General features: G+C 47.6%; 1 protein-coding gene across 11 annotated transcripts in view; it reads right to left on the bottom strand.

The window, feature by feature from the left end:
* The window catches only part of SEPTIN6 (septin 6), a gene marked incomplete at its 5' end in the record, with an annotated part of 69,141 nt that extends 56,477 nt beyond the window's left edge, over positions 1 to 12,664 (bottom strand). For 6 of the 11 annotated variants that reach the window (XR_014239574.1, XM_082377272.1, XM_082377274.1 and 3 more), the window contains 2 exons: positions 12,011 to 12,113; positions 12,582 to 12,661. Coding sequence is in view for 9 of the 11 variants with exons in the window: in XM_082377272.1 (XP_082233398.1) it covers positions 12,011 to 12,113; positions 12,582 to 12,661 (183 nt within the window). Of the gene's footprint in view, positions 1 to 3,640; positions 3,840 to 6,418; positions 6,494 to 12,010; positions 12,114 to 12,581 lie in introns of those variants that run through there. The other 5 variants (XM_082377278.1, XM_082377271.1, XM_082377277.1 and 2 more) reach the window with 3 other exon arrangements.
* Between the last annotated feature and the right edge of the window lie 13,895 nt (positions 12,665 to 26,559).

Genomic DNA, 26,559 nt, shown 5'->3' on the forward strand with positions numbered 1-26,559 from the left:
TCCAAATTCAGCACCATGAAACTTCAAGTGCTCCAGGGCGTCTGGTCCAAGTGCCAAAAGATGAGGAAAGGGAATTTTCAAACTGAAGACAGTGAAGGGCAGTGGGGAGAACTCCACATCTTATTCTTAAAGATTTATTTCATTGTCAAGCCTCACCCAAGCACCTCCCACGTGCCCACAGTTATCTCCCACCTAGCCCAGTGCTGTGAGAGCCCTAAATAGCAGAAGAAAGAGTATGGCCTTTATTCCCTAGGCAATGGGGTTTGAAAGGGGCATTTTGAGTGTTTTGAGCAGGGAGGGCCATGACACAAGTAGTCTTTTCAAAAGATCATTCCAGCTGCAGGGCGCTTGATCGATGGGAGGAGAGAGGGAGCAGGGGCAGGAAGACATATTAGGAGAGGACTCCAATAACGCTGAACTGGCAGAGTGACAGCCAGGCACTGTGACGATAAATGCTGCTTGAAGTGAACTGATCTGACTTGGGACTCAGGAGGGAGGAACAAATTTGAGAGCCGTCCTAAAGAAAGGATGAGACTCGGTGAATGATGGAGCAGAGAGAGTGCGGGAGCAATCAAAGCTATAAGGCTGCAAGGTCCTACGCCTGGGAGATTGCATTGATGGCACCAAGGGCAGAAAGAGGGAAGCCAGGAAAGGGTGCTTTAGTGGAAAAGTCGAAGATTCTAGTTTTAAATAGCCATTATTTTAAAATTACATTTATCAGGTTTTTTATAAGAGTAATCCATGTTCGCTGTAGAAATTTTAAAACATATGGAAAATTATAAAGAAGAAAATAAAAATCACCCATAATATCACTCTCCAGAGATAATCACTATTAGTATTTACATGTATTTCCCTACAGTCTATATATAATACTTTTTTTCTTTTTTCTTTCTTTTTTTTTTTTTTTTTACAAAATAGGGATAATCCTGTATATTCCTTTTCATCACCTGGCTTTATAACCTGACACTTAACATAGTACGGATGTTCTCTTGAGTAATTAAGTATACTTCTAAAACATTACTTTTTTGGCCACATAGCATTCCATTGTAGGAATTTACCACATTTTCTCAACTAGTGAAATGTCTTCCACTACTAGACATTTAGCGCGTTTCCAAGTTTTCAACATTATAAGTAATAATTCTTGTTCTTACAGGTTTGCATAGTCTCTGATTATTTCCTTAAGCTAAATTCCTAGAATTAAAGCCTGCTGGGTCCAAGGCCACACACATTGGAAAGACTTTGGTACACACTGAGAAATCATTCAACAGAGAATATTACAAATGTCTATTTCTAAGGCCAGTATGCAAGACTGTCTGTTTACACATACTTAGACCAGCACTGAGTTTGAGGCTTTTTAACCATTGTGAATTGAATCATTGCAAAATGGCATCACGTAACTTCATTTGCATTTTATTAGTGAGAGTGAACTTTTTTTATTGTTCAACTATATATGTGTATTGTGTCTATGTATATGTGAGTTGCCTATTCACGTCTTTGTCCATTTTCTTAAAATGGGTGCTTGTCTTTCTCTTCTGGATTTGTAAAAGCATTTTCTATATTAAAGAAAACAAGATAGTTTTGATTTTATGGTGACACATCTACCCACTAAGTACTTAGCAATATGAGATTGTAGGCTCAGGGAGAATTCAGGACTGAGATATAACTTTAGCAGTGAGAGGTATGAAACTGGATGTGTTCTTCAAGAGACAGTACAGGGAGAAAAGAACTAAGGACTGAATATAAGCAATGCCCACAAGTAAGGAATGGGAAGATGAAGAGAATTCTTCCAAGGGGCGGGAGGATGATCAGAAAAGTAAGAGATGACCCAATAGTTTTCTATCACCAGAGGCCAAGATTGAAGTCAGGAAGGATTACAGAGAAACGACCATTGGTCTGGATTTGGTAAAGTCCACTGGTAACTTTTAGAATCCTTTTTTCTTCTGTATCTTTTTACCTGGTGTCCAATACACCCAAGTTAACTGGAAGGTTTGGGGACTATGAAACATGGAATCTGGGTAATGTGTCTTTCTTGCCAATCAAGATTTAAGCAGCAAACTGTATGTCTCAATCCTTGTAGTTGAGAAAGCTTCGAAAATGAATTTGTATATGCAGTTCCTGCTTTAGGAAATCCTGCCTAGCGAGCACCATTCACTCCTGCTTTGATGAATCTTAGATGTCAAGGTCACCGTTATGAATATCAGTCCTCATTGTTCAGAGGTAAATACGTAACGGTGAAAAGGACAGGACATTGGGCTGAATGGACACTGACCCCAGGACAGCCCCTGGAAGTTTCTTCCCTCTTCCCTCTCTAAACCTCTGATAGCTTAGCTCTTTCCTCTTTCTCCTTAACGTGGCCTGATTAATTGAGGACCTGACTGCTTTGATTGCAGTTAATTGAATGTTCCCTGGATTACAAAGTGCACAAAAGGAGATGGAACTGGCAACTTGGCCCAGGACGTCTGACACTAAAATCTTAAGTTACCATCTTGAGTAGCAGGTGGTGCCACGTTTTACGCTTTGAACTGAGAGGCTAGAAAGGCCACAGCCACCAAAATGTTAAATGGCCCATCTCCCGTGACCTGCAACCTCCCCTCAGGATCTACTCTAGAGAGACTCACATGCCTGTACAAAGGTCCATGTACAGTACAAGGAAACTCATTACAGAATTATTTATAATACTGAAAACCTAGAAAAAAAAAAACTAAATGTCCGACAATGGGAAAAATATCGGGTTGGCCAAAAAGTTCGTTCGGGTGTTTCATAGGTTGTGACAGAAAAACCAAACAGTTAACTAAATTATGGTATGTGCATATGCTGGAATATTCCACAGCCATTAAGAATAATGCAGTAGGTCTAGAAACAGAGTCACAGATGTAGAAAACAAACTCATGGTTACCAGGGGGTAAGGGCGGGGAGGGATATATTGGGAGACTGGGATGGACATATACACACTACTATATATAAAACAGTTAACTAGTAAGGCCCTACTGTATAGCACAGGGAACTCTACTCAATACTCTGTAATGGCCTATATAGGAAAAGAATCTAAAAGAGAGTGGATATATGTGTATGTATAACTGATTCACTTTGCTGTACACCTGAAACTAACGCAACATTGTAAATCAACTATACTCCAATAATAAAAAAAAAAGAATGCAGTAGGTCTATAGGTACTGATCGGAATATCTCCAAGACACATTATAATATAGAAAAAAAGAAGCTGTAGAACAATAAGCACAGTATGAGGCCATATATGCAAAAAGACCCTCCGTGTGTATGTGCACTTAAATGTATGTGAGAGAAAGGGGACTAAAAAGCCACCCACCACACCTAGAACTCAGGGTACCTCAGGGGAGGGGACTGGAACTAGGGGCTTACTCAGGGGGGTAGTCAGTGTGCTTCTGCATTGTTTGATTCTTTTACAGCATGAATGTATTCACACATTACCTGTGTAATTTAAAAAACATTTTTAATACACGAAAAGAGAGTTCTGGCTCAGCTTTGCAGCAGGGGTAATTAGGCTGCAGAGTCTGAGAGGAGCTAAAAGGAAGGCAAAAATGAAAGCGTGCTCCTGAGAACTGGGAGAGGCCCCACTCCCCTCCCCAATTACATTTCCTGTTTTCTCCTCATCTGCAGTCACCTGCGGTCTTGAAATACGTTATACCACATTTCATATCACAGGCAGAAACAACGCTCTCTTTCTCTTCCGCCTCCTCCCCCGAGGACACACCAATTGCGCGTTTTAATTGAATAGTCGGAGGTTCGTGTTATGAAGAACGAGTGAGGGCAGTTCCAGCTGTGCATCGTTCTCCCCTTGCTGTGATTCTGAAAATAAAGGGTCCCATAAGCACCCAAGTGGGTAACCCCCGCCCCCCTCCCCACCTTCCAACCTTTATGGCATAGGACGCAAGCCATGTAAGAAGCCTCCGGAAACTGAGGGCGCATCTGTGTCGATGGAGAATTTCTGGCCTCCGTTTAAAACTGGGGTGGAAAAAAAAACTGGGGTGGTCAAGTTAGTAGCTGTCATTCTGAAGGACAAGACCAAAACAAAAAGTTTGGAACCCATGGCCAAAGACCGGGCTTGTCCCCAACTTTCTCCTCTGGCCTTGGCACAAAGATGCTAGGAAAGGACAGAAACACTGAAATAGGATTCTCTCCGGCAGCCCCATGTGTCACTTACTGGTGGGCCTGATCTCTCACACCTTCCCTTCCTCTATCTCCCTCCCCAGCTCTGAATATCAATCTCTGAGAGACCCTGCAAATCTTCAGGACGCTCAAACTCAATGAATAGTTCAATGATGCATGATGGAATATTAAACGGCTGATAAAAATATATTCTAAGAATACCTAATGGCATAGGAAAATGATTACCAAATACTGTTAGATAAAAAACAAAAACAAAAACAATACCCTGTGTATACAGGATCATCCCAATCATGAGGAAAAAAAGTATGTATGCATTTTTAAAAGCTTGGAAGAATATATACCAAAATGGTGAGAATGGTTGCTTTTGGCTTGGAGGGGCTGTAGGAGCTGCTGCTTTTCTGTTTTCCAAATTTTCTACAGTAGGCATATTTTACTTTTATAATCAGAATTAAAATATTATTTTTTTAAGATTCTATGATGATACTTTCCTAGGCAGGAAAGTGGCCTCAGATATTTTAGCAAAATCTTTAGTTACAGCCAAAAAGTTGCTTTATGTACAGATAACCAGAAAATTTGGTGAAGTATTCAGCTTTCCGGCAGTTTTATTGTATATAAAACATTTATTTTACCAATAATACCATAAAACCTTATTATTCTTCTTATTATAACATATTTATATACAATATAACATTATTATACAGTATGCCTTATTCTTATAAAGATTCATGCAAACCAGGAGTCAAACTCAAATCACATACCCTGAAACATATAGCAAAAAGTCTTGCTGAAACAATCAGGTGGATGATAGCCCTATCTGCTACCTCCAGTGTTACCAAGGGAGTGAGTGCCACTTATTATCCCGTATTATCAGCTATAAGAACCACAAAAGCACTGCTAAGTTCCCAGAGGTTAAAACAACAACAACTCCAATATGCCTAACACATCAAACGTCAGGATTTCCCTGGCTCCGATTAAGCTGAGCTGAGAGGAAACTGACAGTAGTAGCGATGCCCTGAACTGGGAGAGAGAAATCTGGGGGCCTTTCCGAGGAGAAATAAAACCTGCCAAAGCTAGCAGCACCCCTTAGGGGCCCCAGTGCCTTTCAGTGGGGGAGCAGCTTAGGGGATCCTGACGAAGCACAAAGGAAACCATCCTCACCATACAGGGAGAAGGCCCAGTTTTGGCAAATCCAATAGATGGAACTCTGGATTTTAATACACCAGATCAATTCCAGAGTGGCTTTTCATTCTATAAAAGGATTCACAGCAGGATTCTATTAAATAGCCAGCTCTCCTAGTGCATGTAAAAGGGGATTCAATAGACAAAAATTCAGCTGTCATGTACCTTTATAGGAAGTCAATAGCTATATACACCTACACGGACGGACAGACAATATGTGAAGGGTTGTTTGTTTCTACTCCAGTTCCAGAGACCCTGCTGAGCTAAAAGCACAGACTTGCTTTCTCTACAGCTGTCTCCCCACCCAGCTCAAGGAGTCAAAGCAGGGAAGGGGTGGAGTTAAACTCCGCCACCTCGATCGGAAGCAGAAGCAGAAGCAGAAGCAGGCAAGGACCTGAAAGAAATTAGGCTGGAGGAAACACAAGAAGCATACAATGTCAGAGCTGGAAACACCCTTAAAGATCACTTAATCCAACACGTGCATTTGACAAAAAGGGAAACAGAGACTCAGAGGTGGGAAGTGACTTGTCCCGAGTCACAGAGTGATTTAGTGGCAGAGAGTGGTGCTGGGACCCAGGGCCCTGTCAAGCAGACCGCCACTCTCAAATGGAAAAGCTGACTCAAGTGGCACATAGATTTCTTTCTGCTGCTAGAATTCTGGGACATTGGGCTTGTGGCTAATGCCAGTCGGGAGGAGATGGGTCATGGAAAATGATCCAGAAGCCCGTGGGCTCGCCAAGGCGCCTCTGGCCCACAGAAGGCAACTGAGGCGGTGGAGGCCAGGAGACGCTGGTGCCCCTCTTCTGCATCTTCTCTCCCACCTCTAGCTCCCATTTCCCTCACTGCTGACTCAAGCCTGAGCCTCAGCCTGGCCTCTGCTCAAGAGCCGCAGGGCTACCGAACCCAACCAGCCAGATTCTAGGTAAAATATCTCCACCTCAGCCAGGGGTGACCCTTGCCCAGGGTGGGTCAACTTTCCCACAAAAGCCTGACAGATCCCCTTCAAATCAGGCCATTTAGAGTTTCCTAGGTGTTCTGGCCATTGTTATCTCCAATCTGTTAAAAAGAGGAAAAAAAAAAAAGGTTTACTCACAGGCCTCTGGATGAATGCCCAGCTGTCCTCTGGGGAGCCTGAATTTGCCTCTGCCTCCATCTGGTCTCATTTAAAGGGGATCTGAAAAAACCCAGTTCCTGCCTCAGCGCCAGTGCTCAGAGCTGGGGGCCTCTGCTGCGAAAGGAAACTGAACACGACCTCACACCTCATCAGGGCCGTGAAGGCAGAGCTCTGCTCCCGCGACCCAGAGAGGGCCCTGGCGGGAGAAACCTGAGCCCTGGGTCCTGTCCCCGAGAAGGCCCGCGAATCTTTTGGCCAGTCACCTTTAAGTGAGTGGAAGGGATGACCCCACTGCAGGGCCAGCGGAGGGCGTGCTGCATAATTCAGCAGATGGCTGCCTCTAATGAGAAGACACTGCAGAAGCGGGAACGTTATCTCCCCTCCCGAGCATGTGGTCCTTCCTCTGTGCAGGCAGCAGAAGCCTCCTCCTGCCAAACCGAGGAGGAAGGGTCTGTGTTTCAAATTTATTCTGCGCGCCTCCTCCAGTTGTTACTTAAAATAATCCATCATTACGTGGCTGGTGGCTCCAAGATTTTTATTTAAAGCAGTATGGGAAAGAAAGAAAGGAAGGAAGGAAGGAAGAAAGGAAAGGAGGGAGGGAGGGGAGGGGAGGGAGGGGAGGGGAGGGAAGGAAGGAAGGAAGGAAGGAAAGGAGGGAGGGAGGGGAGGGGAGGGAGAGGAGGGGAGGGAGGGAAGGAAGGAAGGAAGGAAAGGAAGGAAGGGAGGGAGGGAGGGGGAGGGGAGGGAGGGGAGGGGAGGGAGGGAAGGAAGGAAGGAAGGAAAGAAGGAAGGAAGGGAGGGAGGGGGAGGGGAGGGAGGGGAGGGGAGGGGAAGGAAGGAAGGGAGGGAGGGGAGGGGAGGGGAGGAAGGGAAGGAAGGAAGGAAGGAAGAAAGCCCACACATAGCCATGACTGTGCTATCTGGGGTTTAAGCTGAGAATCTTTTTTAACATCAGAGAGTCTTCAAAGCACCCAAGTATACTCTTCTCGACCTCCATGAGTATACTGAGGTGGGGGTGGGGGGTGGCAGTGAAAAGAGGGGGAAGAGGGGACATGGCAGGATTTTTATTTCTTGGAAACATGATGAAAAGGCCAGAGTTTTTTTTATAAAAACGAATCTGTGTCATCTGGAAGGTGTTTCATTGCTTCATCCACTGACCAGCAATTACACTTTGGACTAAGTCATTTGGTCTCCCTGAACCCATAAGATGAAAAGAACAGTAATACTCATCCAGGAAGCTGCTGGGGAAAATGAAATCATACAGATGGAAGCGTTTTGAGATCGTTGAAAGAGACATGTTACACTTATCTACGGTATTCTTTTTCTTTCTTTTCTTTTCTCTGTCTCTTTCTTTCTGGAATGTGGTTTTAACGTAAACGCAACTGAAAGCGCTCCTCAGTTGTTCATGCTAATATGAAACCAAGGCTCCGATAATCCAGAAACCCAGGCAAGTCCAGAAATCAGTCCTATTTAGTTCTGGAATACCTTTATCCAGGGGACTTATCTTTCTAATTAGTTTTGCTCAGGCTAATGCAACGGGTTCGCTCCCTTACAGCACAAAAAGGGAGGGGCCGTGCTGGGTAACAAAGCCAGCAATTAATAGAAAATTTACAGCAGAGACTCTACAAAGTAAATGCTGTGCACATGACTGCAGATCAAAATCTCATTATACTATACAGACAAATCGCTTGGCTGTAATGCAGTTTTGTAATAAGAATGCTGTGAACACTCACATTTCCAGGTTTTAGGATATGAAGAGGAAACGGGGATTATACCGGCCTCTCATGTGGAAGCTCTGAGAGGGCTGTCGTGTGTGCCGTGGCCACCACTATATCCCCAACACCTGGCACAGGGCCTGGCAGAGTCGGTGCCCAATAAACACATGTTGAAGGAATGAATGAAAATAAAAGTGCGTGAATTAACAAATGAAATGTTCCCAGCCTGGGAGCAGAAGTGAGATCTCACCCATCTTCACACCTACCCTTTTCCTAGTTAAAGCCCTCAGCAAGCCTTTCCTGTCACCCACCACCCCCGCCCACTGCTGGATCAGGTCCCCTTGTAATGAATTATCCTAGCGGGCAGTAGCTCTCCTCTGCAGCACATCACAAAGATAATTATAGTTATTTGTGTCTGCCTCCACTACTAGACTGTAAACTCCCTGAGGGCAGGGGCCATGTGCATTTGTGGGGAGGAGGGCGGACACTGTAATTTCCCTCCAACTTTTAATTTTGAAAAGTCTCAAACACACAGAAAAGTTGGAAAATAGTACAATGATCATTCATATACCCTCGACCTAGATTCAAGAATTTTTAATATTTGGGGCCATGCAAATTTTCTCCAGTGCTGTATTCGCAGTAGAGGTATGGGTGAATATTGGGGTTTTCCTCTCTCTGCTTGGGGTATAATATGACTTTTAGTGCGAGGTGGTGGAGATGGCTGAGGCAGGGCACTTCGATGGGAATCAAGGTTAAGTGTCATTTGATAGCAAGACCAGAGTACAGCCACCTGTAGGCGGTTGCCCTGGGACAGTTGCCCCAGGCCCACCACAGCTAGGGCAGTGTTAGGCCCTGCAAGCTCTTTCTTTAGGGAGAAAGACCATTACCTGGCTGCACCGTGCCTTGCCAGGTTACCTTGGACAAGTCATGGAACCTCTCAGAGTATATATTAATAGCAGCCCAAGCCACCTCACAGGCAGGGGTTGGGGATGGAAACATCCCAAGAATCTTCTATAGTTCTCTAATTATTTCACCGTGTCCACAATTTGTCTCTCCAACTAGACTGCAATAAGCGTAAAAGCCAGGAACTATGTCTACTACTTTTTTCTGGTATAGTTGACCAGAGCTAGCCATAGTGCTGGACACTTAGCAGTCAATCAAATAAACACTTGTGGACATGATTAAGAAACAGTTTTGTCATACAGAATCTTTGTGGTGTTCATTCAGATGGGATGGGATTGTATTATGTACACAAAAGCTGAACTTCCAAGTTGCATGCATGCCCAAATAAGGATCCTATCCAGCAACTCTAAGGTCTGTTTTTGTCACTAATGATGTTACCTTACAAGCCAGAGTGACCCTCAACTGACTCTGGAAAGGACAGCCCATCCCTCACACACACACCAGAGCACTACTTGCAGGGCACCATGTCCCAGAGCTCATTAAAAAAGAACTCCTAAGCCAGGCACACTTAGGTTTAGTCTCCAGTCTTCTTTACCCAAACCCTGGATACTCATTCCCAGGAAGAAACAATCAGCAGCCAGACGTCCAAAGGCCTCCGGAGTTAATTCCATCTTCCCCTGGTGAATTACAACTTCTTGCAGACACAAAGGCAGGCAGAGAGACAAATGACACATAAACAAGAGCTTCACTGGCTGGGGGAGGGGGGCATGGAGAGTGACGTCAGTTTTCCCAGAAACCCATTTATCACGATAACAAGGTCTCAAGTGCTCGGGCTGCTCTTTCAGCTTCAGAATCTGGCATATAATTATGTTCTTCATCATACAGTAGGGCAAGGCCAGCCAGAGCAAACTGGAAACAAGCAAAGCAAGCCAAGTGGCCCTAAATCACCCCCACCTCCATTTGCAGAACAAAGGGGATCTCTGGGTTGCCGGAGGTGAAACACAACCTTCTGGAATGTTCCCCTTTGCTACATCGGCCCTTCAATCTTAATTCAGGTTAGGGGGACTGGTGAGAGAGTATGGGCAGGTCGATGCAAATTAATTAGCTGACAAGAAAAATCACTAGTGTCCTTCTTGGTCACTAAGGATGGAGCAAGTGTAATCCAGGAGACTAATTTCTCTACTTAAGGCATGCCATCTCTAAAATGCAGGTAATGGAGGAGCAGAAAGGCACTCTGGGAACCCTCAAAACACTAAAGCAATACATATTACAGTGCCAATCTTGGAGAGAAGAGAATTCTCTCAAATTCCATTGTCACAGAGCACTGTCTCCCATCTTCTGCTGGTTCTTCCACATCATGACTGCATAAGGAGCTGCATGCTGGGGTCTTTCAGGGGGTGGGGGAGGTTCCAAAGTAATCACCTTGCCCTTCCAAACAAGAACAAGAGGATGGAATAAATGTATCCATTTCCTGTAGAGGAAATGCTACCAGACTCTGGATTCAGATTTTGAAAACAAATCAGTTTCAATTACACCAAATACCTAGAGGCTATGTATATTTTTTGCACTGAAATTGCATTGCATGGAGTATTTCCTTAAATAAGTAAGCCACAAGGTTTAAAAACCGTGTGTGTGTGTGTGTGTGTGTGTGTGTGTGTGTTTCAGAGATTTGCATCAAGTAGTATTTAGTGTCATGGGATCTGACCTACCTCTACTTCACTCTCCTTCCTCACCTCAGGGTGCTAGTAATTGTGGGCTTCTTAAAATCCCAGATACCCATGGATGAATAGAAAGGCTAGGTTGTTCCCTCAAATGGAATCATCCCCTCCCTTGGCAACGAAACTTCTGGTCTAAAAAAACAAACATGGAGCCTCGGGTCACTTCAGTATAATTTCTCTGCACATCCCAGGCTGGAAAACTTCAGTTCGTTAAATGAAGATTTTTTTTTTTCCAGAGTCGGCTGCCAACAAAAAGAGAGAGACGGCACCGGTTTTGCAAGCGTCCCGCTGATTTTCCTTAGTCCCCATAACAAGAAGCCAGCTCCACAGGTTTTGGCACACAAGCCCAGTTACACTGAACACGCACCGGAGACAGATCCCCCCGCCCAGAGGCCCGCAAAACCCTGGTCAGGTGCTCAGAAACACGCCAAAGTACGCAGCCAGCCACCTACAGGCCAGCGGACTGCACCCCACACAAACGCACAAATGGGACCCAGAGGCACACAGCACAAGCAGACGCCGAGAGAAGCGTCCGGACACAGACACAAGCACCAGGGAGGCGAGCACACTCCAAGAAACTGGCGGACTCATCTAGGGTCACAGACAAGCCGGGCACCGCCGCCCGCCCGGGGAGGCACGAGCGAGCGCGCGCGCGTGCACTCATACGCACACAGTGATACACACACAGACGCAGTCACATATGTAATGCATATGGAGAAACCCTACCCCAGCCAGTCACCTCCCCGCCCCCCTCACCACTCGCCGCCTCCTGCCCCAGGCTCACCCCAGCCCCGAGCCCCTCTGGCTGAGGAGGCCCGGGTCCCGGCGGGCTGCGGGGCGCAGGGGCGCGGCCCGGCAGCCGGAGGGAGCGAGGCCAGGGTGCCGGGGACCCGGAGGGCTCGGCGGCCAGTGCGGCCATTCATTCGGCAACGCCCCAGCGGCGGGGCCGCAGCTGCAGCGAGGGAGGCGGCGGCGCCGACTGCAGCTCTTGGGCAATGCAAGTTCAGTCGCCGGCCCGCAACCCGGACCAGGTCCCCCACCCGCACGCCACCACGGTTCTCGGGGACGGGAGGCTAGGGGACTGAGTCGCTGACCCCGGGAGCAGAAGTCCCGCCGCGCCTTGGCTCCTGGATGCTGCCCACTGCCTTCCTCGCGGTGGAGGTGGCGGCGGCCAGGTCCCCTCGGCCCTTCCGAGGCCCCCGGCCCAGGCGCTGGCACCCAAGCCCCGCACTCACCACCTGGCGAGCTATATCGGTCGCTGCCATCGCTCCTGCCTCCGCCAGGGCTGCCACCGGCGCCGCCGCAACGGGAGCTACAGCACAGGAAACAGCGGAGCTCCTCCGACAAAGAGAAAGTGTTACACTTCGGGCGCGACCAAGTCCGGTGGGGGGAGGTGCAAGGGAGGGGCCCCCTCGCCTCGGCTCCAACCTCTCCTCTATCGCCCACCCCCTCGGAAGTGGGGTGCGGGGAGGGGGCGGATTTAACGCGCCGCTTCCCTCTCCCGCGAGCCTAGTTCCGGCTCTCCCTGCAACCTCAGTTGTAGGCCTTTGCGAAGGGGGGCGGGGGCTCCTCTCGGTGACCACGTCCTCTGCCCCCCCCCTCGCCACTGGGCTCCGTGGTACGTCCCGACCTCTGCTGAATTGTCACACACCCCCCTGCTCTCGCCTTACATCCCTGAGTCCCCAGACCCCGGAGGCTGGAAGGGAGCCCCCGCCCTTCCTCCCCCGCCGCGCACAACTCGGCGACTGAGCCCTGCGGTCCTCCTCTCCCTGCTCCCCGCCCCCTGTACCCCCTCTTCCTCCTCACCGAGATCTCTGGGTGCTCGGAGGGGAGCGGCCGCCACTGGAGTCTCGCTGCTCCACCACACCTCCCCCCACCTCCCCCATCCCGGCCCGGGAGTGCTGCTGGGGCGGGTAGGGGGCGGGGGGGGGGCGAGTAGCGGCACCTGCCGCCCCACGGTGGAGCTTAGAAAGGAGGCGGTTGGGGGGAGCCGCACTGCGGGCCCAGCAGCTGAGCTGTGACCTGCGGAGTCCGAGGCCAGCGGTCCTGAGACGAGACGCCCCTTCTGCCCTGGGGTTTCCACGCGGCGGGTGCTGTGGGCTGTCATTTCCGAGCTCGCCACCTTTGGGTACTTAATACAAACGGACCCCCAGCCTCCTCTCCCCACCGAGCCCTAGACGCTCAGCGTGTGAGCGGAGGCTCAGACGACTCACTCCCTCGTAGTGCCTGGACCGCCGGGGAGTCTCAGAGGAGGGGCTTGGGGCTGAAGGCTCCCAGCTCAACTGAAGGGGCTATTGGGGAGGGGCGCGGAGCTGCCTCCGGTGGCTCTGTCCCGCCCCCTGATTTCCCCTTAACCTTGGGTCAGCCCGAGACTAGGCGGCCGCGGCGTGCAAAAGGAGACCCTCCGAAGGCAGAGGCTCTGCTCGCCTGCTTTTCTTTTCCTCCCGGCCCACCGCCACCGCGGGTCCCCTCCCTTGCCCTCGGCACCTCTCCCCCTCTCCGGCCTGTCGCTCCGCAACCCCTCTCCCGGGAGTGGCCCCTTGTTAGCTTCTAGTGACTGGCGAACCCCGGCAGGTTTGGCGTGCCCGAGGCCCGAGCGGGCGGGACAATCCACTCCACTCCACTCCTTAAAAGGGCAGGTGCCCTGGTCTCGGAGAAGGACTCAGACCCTCGCGTGGAACCCGGGACCGCGGGGGGAGACAGATCCATGGGCGAAAGCTGGGCCCGCGAGGGGGCCGGGATGCAGCGTGGGAAATGGCCCAAGGCGGGAGCGGCTGAGGGGGAGGCAGGAGGGAGGAAAGAAGAAAAACGGGAACCAGCGAGAGAGAAGGAGAAGGGACCCAACCCAGAGGCCCGCGCGCGCGGGGAGGAGGGAAGGCAGAGAAATTGGGGTGGCCATATGAAGCGCTCCCCTGGCAGTTGATTCCACCCGCCGGGACAGTGCTTCTCACACTGTCTCAGGGAGCTCTTTACGTGCGTGTGAACCTTGAGAGCCAGGACTCCGCAAAATGCGTCCCCCAGTGCCTAGTTCGGGGCCTGGCATCCACCAAGCGCCCAATTAAGCATTTCCTGAACAAGCGGGCAGAGGATTTGGATTGGGGGGAGGGGTACAGAAGAAAGAAGAGACACAAGACAGAAGAGCCAAGTACTGGAGGTGCCAACTGTGCTGGAGACCTAGGAGGGGCCGAAAGAGAAGAGCCTGGCACAATCTGGGACAGTACAGGGGAGTTCTGTAGACAGACAGCGCAGGCCCGCAGGGCAGATGGTGGTGGCAGAGAAGAGGGGCGGCTGTTGTCTCCGAGGCCCGCCCGGGCGCTGGGGCAGGGCCTGGGCGAGGCGCCAGGCCCTGAATTGGGGTGGCAGCCACGTGCGGGAGCAGGGCTGTATATGAGGAACCGCTGTAAGGCTGGGCCGGGACCGGATGGGGGCGGGGAGTCAGAGGGGACTGGCCGCTTCCAGACTGGGTGTCTGGCAGGGAGACAGGTCTTCCCTGCAGACTTGGGCGTGGAGGACGGGGAGGGGCTGGAGGTCATTAGCTCTGACCCGGACATGGGATCTGGGTGATGGCCGCACATTTGGCAAGCAGAGCTGAGAGCTGATACCCGGAGCCTCGGCGAGCCGGCGGAGGGCCCAGCGGAGCTGGGCTGGCTGACTGCGGGGCTTCCAGGGAATCCTGCTTGCCCCCAGTAGCACTGCCCTCCCGCCTTAGCGCTCGCCAAAGCTCCGTGCATTTCGGCCCAGCGCTGGGGCTACCTTAGCGGGGAACACTTGGTGCCCCGCCAGTGTGCCCCCCCTCTGCCCGCCTGTCCCTAGGGACCCTCAGAACCTCGCGGAGGCCTCCGCCTCCAAAACGCTGGACCTCGTAGACTGGAACCAAGTGTGTAACTCAAGTCTCCCTCAACCCCTTGGTCCCTCCAAGACCTGTCACCTGCGTCTGCAAGCGCCTCCTGGGGCTTGGGCTTCCCGGTTTCCGCGGGGTGCGGCTTGGTGTTGACGTGTGAGTAGGTGTGCATTTGTCTGTGTCAGTGTGCATCAGCTGTGTCTGTGTGTTTCAGTGCGTGTCAATGTGTGTGTATACTGGCATGTGCTTACTCCTATGTTTGTATTTGTTTTTGTGTACCTGCCAGTGTGTGTGTTTCAGTGAGTGTGTCTGTGTCGATGTGTGTGTGTCAGTGTGCATTTTTGGTGTGTGTTGGTATGTATGAAAAGGTGTGCATGCCGGTATTGTGTGTGTGTCAGTATGTACATGTCAATGTGTGTGTCAGTGGCGGTGTGCGTATGTGTAGAGAGGTTTTAGCTCACTACGGTCTCTGCTTTACATACCTTACCTGACTCAATGCAGGGGGCCAGTAACTGAATGCTGTGGATTATAATACTTATTTCAACAAAGAAGCTTGGAGGGAGGGAGGGGAAAAAATAAAATGAAAACAAAGAAATTTGGAAATTCGCTGGGTTTGTCTTTGGTGCTGGGTCACTTGCCCAGGCACGGAGCAGATACCGGAGGGCCGAGGCAAGAGTCAATTGCTTCGACCAACTGACAAGTGGTCAGTTGCTTCCTTGAATGTCTGTCCCCGTTGATGAGTGGGGCCAAAAGATCCCCTTCCTGAAGAGGCATTGTGGACCCTCAGGCCCTGCCATGAACATGTCTTCATGTTCGATGTGTCCTGGTGGGGTCCCTTGGCCCCAGCGCAGTTATCTGGCAGGTGCTCCATGTTTGTTGAGTGAATGAATAAACGGAAGCCTGTAAATGTGGTGTTTTCAGTGTTTCCACTGTCCTTAAGGAAGCTGGAGCAAGCAGCGACTTCCCCAGGCCAGCAGGTGACTGTCATTAATTTGCTAATGTTGTTTGTGGAACCAGCCTCCCCGGAGAGGGGAAATGGCCCTCCCTGCTAGATAGGAGGGGGCCCTAATTATAGTCAAGCTTTAGAAAAGTCACCCTGATGGCTGGGGCAGGGGGTGCTCAGACTGGATGGGGGAAGGGGACAGGGAAGGGGAAGAGGGCAGTGAAGTGGAGCTAAGAGCTCAGCAAAGGGCTTTGTCCTGAAACTGTGGCTTTATGAAAGGAGAAAGAGGATACTAGAGTTGGTCTAAAGTGGAGACGCTCTGAGAACCATCTGAAAAGTAAGATCAGAAAGCTGGAGGAAGAGGACAAGGTGAAGCAGAGGGAAAATGATCTGAGATTAACCAAATCCAGTGCTGATAGAACCAGAAACTCAGTGAAGGGGCTGAGTCAAGATGAAGTAAGGATTCCTTTGTGCATTATTACCTGTTGCCCCTGGCTTTACATTATTTTATTCCAGTGGTTCTCAAAATGTGGTCTTTGTCTAGCAGTCTCAGCATCACCTGGGAAGTTAGAAATGCAAATTCTCAGGCCCCAGGCCAGACAGACCTACTGAATCAGAACCTTGAGGACTGGGACCCAGCAACCTTTGAATAAGTCCTCCAGGGGATTCTATTTTATGCTAAGATTTGAGAACCACTGGTTTATCTGAAATCCAGCCATGGAGGGATGGGACACAGGACCGGGTAAAGTTTGGCAGGATATTGAGGGAAAATTCTGAAGCCTGGGCTGTAGCAATAATGGCAGATTCTGGTGGATTTCTACCAGTGGGCAGCATGAGAATACAGAGTGCCTAGGGTTGGAGAAGAGGTGCCAAAAAAGATGGAGAGGGGACCCCTGTAGGGAGCTGGAAGTTTCTAAAGATAAACTTGGCTTCCTTTGAAATTTTACTCTTCATTCCACAAATATGAACTGCATATCAGCCACTGTGCTCAGTGCCAGAGGACTCAAGAAAAATGGGTGACAAGAACCTTTGCCATGACCTGAGGGAGCACCCAGGCCAGGTGCCAGATAGTTCCACAAACAACCAGTAACGTGATAAGTGATATAATCAGTCAGGAGCAAGACCTTGCGGAGGTAGAGACCCAGAGAGGTGAGGGAAGGCACCTCAAGACCCATTTGGGGACTTCCCTGGTGGTCCAGTGGTTAGGGCTCCACGCTTCCACTGCAGGGGGCGTGGGTTCAATCCCTGGTCGGGGAACTAAGCGCCCACATGCCGTGCGGCGTGGCCAAAAAAAAAAAAAGACCCATTTGGATTGAATCTTGAAGAAAGAGTAGTAGCTTATCAAAGGGTGGGGGGAACAGTAGAAGAACACTATATGTAAAATCACAGAAAAAAAGGACAGAACATTTAGGGAATTCCAACTCTTGGCCAGAGGGAATGGTGGAGGAGAGGAGAGTGGTTGTAAATGTGGCTAGAAGAGAAGCTGGGGTCAGAGCCGGAAGGGGCACATTGGTCATGCCAAAGAGCTTAGCCTTTATGCTCCAGAGTAGGGATTCTCGAGCTATGCTCTCCAGGGACAACGCCTGCTCATTCTGGAACCACGCCCGGTGCAAATGAGATGGATGCTCGCAGTGAAAAACAAATCAGTTAATGGGTAGAAACTTCTCTATTTTAACTTTTTTTAACCATAAAGTTTTGTTCAATCTTTGATAGATGCTCCTTCTTATCTGCTAGCGAGCAACAAAATGAATGAACATATAGCAAAAGAATGTTAAAGACAATCCCAGGACTGATTATGCTTAATTCAACAGTTCATTTTTTTTTCATGGACATCTGTGCTTGTGGCTATGAGTTTGTATTGCACACACATAATGTAGACGTATTTTCTGCTCGCAGAAGTGTTCTTTTGAAAAGTGTTTTATTTCCTATGATGCGATATCCTATATCAATTATTTCCTGGCATTCTAGAAAGACCATCATGACTTCCAGCTGCCGTGCCACCTGAACCAGTTGGAGAAACTGTCCATTAGATGGTGAGGAGCCACCGAAGGGTTTTGAGCAGGGGGGCGATATGAATACATTTGCGATTTTGAAAGGTCACTGTGGCTCCAGGTTGGGGAGAAGATTGGAGCAGAGAGCGATTGAAGCAGTTAGGACTCAGGAACCAGAACACTGTTGTAGCAGTTCAGGCAAGAAATGATGGTGACAGTGACATGGGACTGGAGTGGCATGGAGGGAACAGAGTCCGCTTTAAAAGGGGCCACCCATTAAGGGCCTTGTGTGCCATGCTAAGGATGCTGAGGTTTCACCCTGTAGGGAATAAAGAGCCTTTGAAGCAGTGTTTCTTGGTGGATGGTACCTGAGCCGGCTGCATCAGAATCACCCTTTCTGCTTCTTATAGAGGCAGAGGCCTAGACCCCACCACAGCCCTGCCGAAACAGAATCTTTGTTTGGTAGACGTATGGGTGTGTAAGGAGATTTCCAGGTGGTTGTGAGGTGCATCGCAGCTGGAGAACCACCATGTAAAGGTTATTGAGCAGTGACATGGCAGTGAGATCTATGTTTACACAGCACACTTGAGTCACCACAAGAAGAACTGATTGAATGAGGGCAAGACCAGAGACAGGGAGACCAGTTAGGAGGCTACTGCCATAGCCCTAGGCTGGCTTTCTGCGGTGGGCAAGAGCCAGAACTCAAGAGAAGGCTGGGCACACTGCCCATATCAGGGATACTAATTGTCCTTAGACCCTGATTTGTACACATAGATTTAGACAAATGATACCATCTTGTGTTTCCTCAAACAATTCTTCTTTTTTCTTTTTGGCTGTGCCAGGTCTTAGCCACTGGGCCACCAGGGAAGTCCCCCTCAAACAATTCTTGTTCGCCACAATTAGTCCTCAGTAGTCTTCCCAGAATCACAGAGTTAGTCTAAGATGTGTAATCATGTCAAATGCATTGTGTACCTACCAGGGCACTGCACTAGGCACTGGGAGAGGTAGAAAGAAATATGAGGTATAGCTTCTGTTCTGAAGGAAGTTCCTGTCTAACTGGGGAGACGAGATATATGTGCACTAAAAGTCAAATAGTAAATACCAAATGTGTCATAAGGCAGTATCCAATATGAAGCATAGACAATAGATATCAATGCTCTATTTCTGTTTTCTTTTTCTTTTCTTTTTTTTTTTTGCTGCACCGCGCAGCTTGCAGGATCTCAGTTCCCCAACAGGGATCGAACCCGGGCCACGACAGTGAAAGCACCAAGTCCTAACCATTGGACTTCCAGGGAATTCCCCCAATGCTCTATCTCTTAACCTAGTGGTGATCACATGGGTGTTTGCTTTATAAATATTGATTTTTGCTTTATCTTTCTGCTTTAGGAACTCTTTGGGATATGTGTTACATTTCACGAGATAAAAGAAAGTTTAAAAAGACAATAAGTTTTGTGAGTTGAATGACATTCACCCACAGCCCCTAGACGTGGTACAGAATCTAGAGAAAGAAGGTCTCTACCCAGTGACCTTGCAGTCTTCCACAGATGAGCCACCAGCACTGTGAAAGGATTGAAATAAGCCACATAGATGGAATCAAGATGGTAATGACACCTCAGTGAGATACTGGCTTCACCATCACCACCATTAGTCATCGGTTAAGGTGAAGTCTTTTTTTATCAATCTGTCAATGCTTTGCGTTTAGGTACTGATTTAGCTTTGTATTCATACACATGTGCACATGTAGGCGTGTGCTCGCGTACATGTGCACACACACACACAGCGTCTTATTCCGAAACAGATTTTATGGGTCAATAAACTGGGAATAGGACATCAGTATCACAAAGGAGAATTCAGATATGCTGAGTCTAGTGGGTTGATATAATTGCCACGATTAAGCTTTAAATAGGATTCTTAGCTTCTTGGAAGATATAACAAAAGGAGAAATACTAGCTGGCTTAGTTTTATGTATTTTCTGTACACAGGGATCACTGATTCATTAATGTCACAAATATGAATAGATAAACTACTATGTGCCAAGTCTTAGAGTAGGTACTGGAGATCATTGGTGAGTAAAAACAAACTTGGTCCTGGCCTTCATGGAGCTTACGGTCTAGTAGGGAGGACAGACAATAATCAAATAATCACACACATAAAATGAAGAAATAAAACTGCAATAAGAACAATTAAGGAGATATTTATTGGGGGGTGGGGTGCAGATTTGACTTAGTCTAGCCTGTCAGTGTAGGAGGCTTCGTGGAGGAAGTGATGTTTGAATTGAGATCTGCAGGTTAAATAAGAGTCAGCTAAGTGAAGGGAGGACGGGAGTGGGAAGATCTTTCCAGGCAAAGGAAAGACCATGTTTGAAGGCTCTGTTCAAGAAGCGGAAAGGAAGCTGGTGTTCCTGGAGTACAGACGGACCGGAGGGGAATGAAATGAGGCTGCAGACATAGGCACAGAGCCAGATAATTCAGGGCCCTCGGCCATTGTACAGAGCTGTTTGGACTTTTTAACCCTAAGCAATGGGGAGCCACTGAGGAGTTTGAGACAGGAGTGTGGCATGATCAGACTCGTGTTTTGAAAAGTTCCTTGGCTCCAGTGTGGAGAGCATATTGAAGAGAAGGAAATGGAGGCAGAAAACCAGTTAGGGGAATTCCCTGGCGGTCCTGGTTAGGACTTGGCGCTTCCACTGCAGGGGCACGGGTTCGATCCCTGGTCCGGGAATTAAGATCCTGCATGCTGCACGGCACGGCCAAAAAAAGAAAGAAAAAAAAAAGAAAAAACCGTTAGGAGGCTCTTTTAGTCTTCCAGCTGAAAGATCATGGAGGCTCGTACTAGGGCAGTAGAAGTAGAGATGGAGAGAAGAGAACTTATTGGGGAGCTATTTAGAAGGTAAAGACAACCCAGACTTGGTGATGTGGGAGATGAGGAAGACAGGGATGCCAAAGTTGACTCTTAAGTTTCTGGCTTATATGGTCCTGCAATTTACTGAAATGGGGAACACTGGAGAACCTCAGGTTTGAGGAAGAGAGAGTAAGTCTTTGGCTCCAGTTTGGGATTAGCTTGAGTTTGAGATGCTTTTGAGACATTGAAGGGGAAGACATCAAGTAGGCAACTGGAGCTCCCAGAAGAGGCCAGGACCGGAGCTATAAATCTAGAAGTCATTGGTGTATAGGTAGCGTGTAAAGCCATGGGAATAAATGAAATGACCTAGGGAGAAAGTAAAGAAGAGGACCCAAGACTGATCCCTGGAAAACACCAGCATTTCGAGAAGAAGAACCTGAGAAGGGAACTGCAAAGGAGAAGCTAGAGAGGTTGGAGGAAAACCAGGATCATGGGCCACCGAAGTCCACGGACAAGAGGATTTCAAGAAGGTAAAGGTCAACAGAATTGAATACTGCCAAGAGGTCAAAGGAAGTAAGGGAAAACTGTTCATAGACTTTAGGGTCCATGGAGGTCATTGAGCTCAACCAGAGCTGTTTCAGGGGAGACGTGGTGGCAAAAAATGGCTTGAGCATGTGGAAGAACGATTGGGAAATGACTAAATGGATTCAGGAAATAGTCAGTTCTTTGGGGAAGTTTGGCTGTGAAGGAAAACAGAGATGGCAGCTGGAGAAGGATGTGGGGGGGTTGGGGTTTCTTTAAAGATGGCAGAAAAGACCTGCGAAGGTTTGAATGTTGTTGGAAAGGATCCAGGTAAGAGAGAGTGATAGAAGATGTGCAGTAATGTGCTGCTAAGTGTTTAACAGCTGGTTCTCTGAGAAGAAAAAAAAAAACAAAAAAAGCAACCCTGATATGCAGCATTTGCTTATTTCCGTGGTGTAAATATTCTCACCACAACTGATTTCAAGCTCTCAATGTGAGTGAGTTCTCAAGCCCTGCAAGTAGGCTCCAGCATACCACCGACGGCAGAAAGGATTGAAATGTTCAGTTATCACTTATCTTTTTCTTTTGTGAATTTCTCGTACATGTCCTTTGCCTGCTTTTATACTGAAACACTTTTTTTCCTTGTTAATTCATATGAGCTCTTTATATATATGGATATTAACACTTTATCATTAAGTTTATTTATAGCGGACTTTTGTGTAAAGAAGTTTAAAATATTTGTACAGTCAAAATCTATCAATATTTCCCTTTATGATTTTTTCCCTTGGTGTTCTGCATTCCTTTGTGAATTAGTAAATTGGCCCTCTGCTTTGATTTATGTGAAATTGGCTATTGTGAATTAGCTTTCCTGGGGCTGAGGTGTTTTAAATCTCAAAGGTGATGAGCAGACTGTAGCTCTTAGTGAACTCACCAAGGTACTAACCATCCTGTGAGTTCTCCTGGTGGCCAGGTAACACCTCTAACCTCATCTTTTCAGTTAATTATTTCAGATATCATACTAAGACAGAAGGCACTTGCCAAGAGCCTGCCCTCTCTTTTAAAATTTCTACTCCAATAATTTGAATCTGCGTTTCAATCACCTCCACAGATATTCTCCCTACCACGGCAAATAAGACATTCAGGGACTTTTAGTAAGCTAGTGACATGATTCTATCATCACCTGCCAAGAAGGACCTCAAAAGATAATCAGACCTAGTATTTTGCTCCTAATAGAAGTAAGTAAAGTAAAATTGTAACCATTGACTTTAGCACATATTTTCCATACTCAACTGGTCAATATTAAATAACTTTATAAAGTAGATTCATTCACCTCAGGCCATATTGACTTGCAGCTAATTCAACCAAGCCTGCTCATGGGTAATTCATGTTACTTAAAATCAGACATCCCATAGTGTCAATCACCAGCTGCAGGATCAAGTCAAGGATACGGCCAGGGTTTCAAGGGGTGGGTAAGCCAGTGGAATGAATTCACTTATTCGTTTATTCAATAAAGGCTTACAGAGCACTGCTGAGCACTGTACATAACACTGGGGATACAGCAGTGAACCAGTGCTATTATGGAACTTACAGTCTAGGTGGGCGTGGAGGGGAAGACGTACAGGCTATTATAATACAACGTGATAAAGAGAACCACTGGATGCTCCGGGGCCCTCAGGGGATGGGTACCTAATTCTTGTAAAGTAAGGCTTTCCAGAAGTAGTGATAACTAAGTTGAGGCCTGAATGGCAGTAGGAGTTGGGCGAACAAGACAAAGGCAATGATCATCTCATCAGGCTGACGTCTAAGAAGAAAACACTAGTAACCAGAAACGGGTGGAGAAATGCCAGAGGGTCAGCAAAGGTCCAGAGGTGGGTTCCAGTGATGTGAGTCCATTATCTTGCGCTAGAGTCAAAAACCAAGGGTGGGGCTTCCCTGGTGGTACAGTCGTTAAGAATCTGCCTGCCTGTTGGGGCTTCCCTGGTGGCGCAGTGGTTGAGAATCTGCTTGCCAATGCAGGGGACACAGGTTCGAGCCCTGGTCCGGGAAGATCCCACATGCCGCGGAGGAACTAAGCCCGTGCGCCACAACTACTGAGCCTGCGCGTCTGGAGCCTGTGCTCCGCAACAAGAGAGGCCGCGATAGTGAGAGGCCCGCGCACCGCGATGAAGAGTGGCCCCCACTTGCCGCAACAAGAAAAAGCCCTCGCACAGAAATGAAGACCCAACACAGCCATAGATAAATAAATAAATAAATAAACCCAAAGTTTAAAAAAAAAAAAAATGAAGGGGTGGATTTAAAAAAAAAAAAAAAAGAATCTGCCTGCCAATGCAGGGGACACGGGTTTGAGCCCTGGTCCGGGAAGATCCCACATGCCATGGAGCAACTAAGCCCATGCACCACAACTACGGAGCCTGCGCTCTAGAGCCCGCGAGCCACAACTACTGAAGCCCGCGTGCCTAGAGCCCGTGCTCTGCAACAAGGGAAGACACCGCAATGAGAAACCCGCGCACCACAACGAAGAGTAGCCCCTGCTCACCACAAGTAGAGAAAGCCCGTGCGCAGCAACAAGGACCCAATGCAGCCAAAAATAAATAAATAAAATAAATCAATTAAAAAAAAAAACCAAGGGTGAGCATGGATGTGTATATTGCAGGTGGTGGAGTAAGTTCCAGAATTAAGAACCTTTCATTCTCCTGCAGAGACATGGGGCGTGGGGACTTTGAAGAGCAAGTACTTTTTTTTTTATATATTTAGTTATTTGGTTGCACTGGGTCTTAGTTGCGGCACGCGGGCTCTTTAGCTGTGGCATGCGAACTCTTAGCTGCGGCATGCATGTGGGATCTAGTTCCCTGACCAGGGATTGAACCCAGGCCCCCTGCATTGAGAGCTTGGAATCTGAACCACTGTGCCACCAGGGAAGTCCCAGCAAGTACTTTTTAAAGTAAGCAAACAACAAGGTCCTACTGTATAGCACAGGGAACTATATTCAGTATCCTGTGACAAACCATAATGGAAAAGAATATGAAAAAGAATATATATATGTATAACTGAGTCACTTTGCTGTACAGAAGAAATTAACACAACATTGTAAATCAGCTATACTTCAATAAAATTTTTTAAAAAAAGTAAGGAAGGCAAAAATAAGCATGCCTCAAGTGCAGATAAGATCTTAGCAGAAAGGACAAACACCCTTTCTGGAAGCTTGCTTTTATATGGAATGCCCCATTCCCACTCCTTGGAGGGGACATATGTGACCTTTGCGGAGCTGGAATAGTACTGAGGTTCTGCTAGGATTATGGCAGGTTATTGGTTAATGTCAAGCTCCATATTGTAGAACTCAGGGACAGAACAGAGTGTTTTTTGACCTGTTGGCAAATAGTCAAAGCAGCTTCCTGAGGAAGATCTGGGCTTCACTATAAGTAGCTTCATGGCCCACCTCCAGAAGACATATGACCTTCCATTTAGGTGAGACCAGAGGTCAAGCTTCTCAATTTTCATAGCAGAATATCTACCAATCACCTCCTCTATTGGTTTCCAAAATAAATGGATCAGCCCTCCATAAACAACAGAGAGAAAATTCTAGCTAAGCCATTATCAGAGATGACAGGTTTAAGTGGCCTACCATGTGGTTCTTTTTTAAAAATTATTTATTTATTTATTTATTTAGCTGCGTCAGGTCTTAGTTGCCGTGCATGGGCTCTTCATTGAGGCACACAGGCTCACTAGTTGTGGCTCACGGGCTTAGTTGCCCCTCGGCATGTGGGATCTTAGTTCCCCAACCAGGGATCAAACCCACATCCTCTGCATTGGAAGGTGGATTCTTTGTTTTTTTAAAGGTTTTAATTAATTAATTTATTTATTTATTTATTTACTTTTGGCTGTGTTGGGTCTTCGTTTCTGTGTGAGGGCTTTCTCCAGTTGTGGCGAGTGGGGGCCACTCTTCATCGCGGTGCGCGGGCCTCTCACTGTCGCGGCCTCTCGTTGCGGAGCACAGGCTCCAGATGCGCAGGCTCAGTAGTTGTGGCACACGGGCTTAGTTGCTCTGCGGCATGTGGGATCTTCCCGGACCAGGGCTCGAACCCGTGTTCCCTGCATCGGCAGGCAGACTCTCAACCACGGCGCCACCAGGGAAGCCCTGGAAGGTGGATTCTTAACCACTGGCCCGCCAGGGAAGTCCCCTGCCATGTAGTTCTGATCACAAATCTAGATAAGAGAACTGAAATTTTAGGAAAGTTTGCTTGGGGTGTGGCATCCACATTTTTTCCATTGTAGGTCACATAATAAAAGATGGAGATATGTACAGGCTGCATACATTGATAGTAATAGTGAAATATGGCTTGTTGGCTGGTCACAATATGGACTGTAGAGACAGTAATACAAAAGCATCCCCCAAAAGTTTAACCAACTGTATTCATTCAAAAGCACACATTTTTAGTTTTTTAAGGAACCTCCATACTGTTCTCCATAGTGGCTGTATCAGTTTACATTCCCACCAACAGTGCAAGAGGGTTCCCTTTTCTCCACACCCTCTCCAGCATTTATTGTTTTTAGATTTTTTGATGATGGCCATTCTGACCGGTGTGAGATGATATCTCATTGTAGTTTTGTTTTGTTTTTTCTCATTGTAGTTTTGATTTGCATTTCCCTAATGATTAATGATGTTGAGCATTCTTTCCTGTGTCTGTTGGCAATCTGTATATCTTCTTTGGAGAAATGTCTATTTAGGTCTTCTGCCCATTTTTGGATTGGGTTGTTTGTTTTTTTGTTATTGAGCTGCATGAGCTGCTTGTAAATCAAAAAAAAAAAAAAAGGTCATGAAGAACCTAGGGGTAAGATGGGAATAAAGACACAGACCTACTAGAGAATGGACTTGAGGATATGGGGAGGGGGAGGGGTAAGATGTGACAGCGTGAGAGAGTGGCATGGACATATATACACTACCAAATGTAAAATAGATAGCTAGTGGGAAGCAGCCGCATAGCACAGGGAGATCACATGGGTACTTTGTGACCACCTAGAGGGGTGGGATAGGGAGGGTGGGAGGGAGGGAGATGCAAGAGGGAGGAGATATGGGAACATATGTATATATGTATAGCTGATTCACTTTGTTGTAAAGCAGAAACTAACACACCATTGTAAAGCAATTATACTCCAATAAAGATGTTTTAAAAAAAAAAGCGCACATTTGTAAGTCTGTTGTTGGTCATTGGTCAGTTTTGATTGATTCAGTGATAAGAGTAGAACACTGACACTTAACAAAATGACCTGGAACAGTGAGACCTAATTCAGTCTGGGGCTGTCTTATGCTGACTTCAGAGACAGACTCCCGATGGGGGCTTCAATTTTGGCAGTTTTAAGAAAGAGACCACACCCTCAGCTGCATCAGGAGGACCTTACTTAACCTTGTCTAGAGCTTGGCCATCCAACCTAAGGGGTTGGGATAATGTTCACCTGCAAAATTCTGGATGAATCCAGTTCACTGAGCTGAACATTGACACACACTAGTAGTGGGTTTGATAATTTAGTTGTAAGCAAAGCATAAATGAATAAATGACAACCTAATACTGCCCGTACTCCCAAGACAGTCATAAAAATGTCTTTTAAAGTATATTTTGGGGCTTCCAGGGTGGCACAGTGGTTAAGAAT

This window comes from Balaenoptera borealis (genome assembly GCF_965194805.1).
Source record: "Balaenoptera borealis genome assembly, chromosome: X".
Lineage (NCBI taxonomy): Eukaryota > Metazoa > Chordata > Mammalia > Artiodactyla > Balaenopteridae > Balaenoptera > Balaenoptera borealis.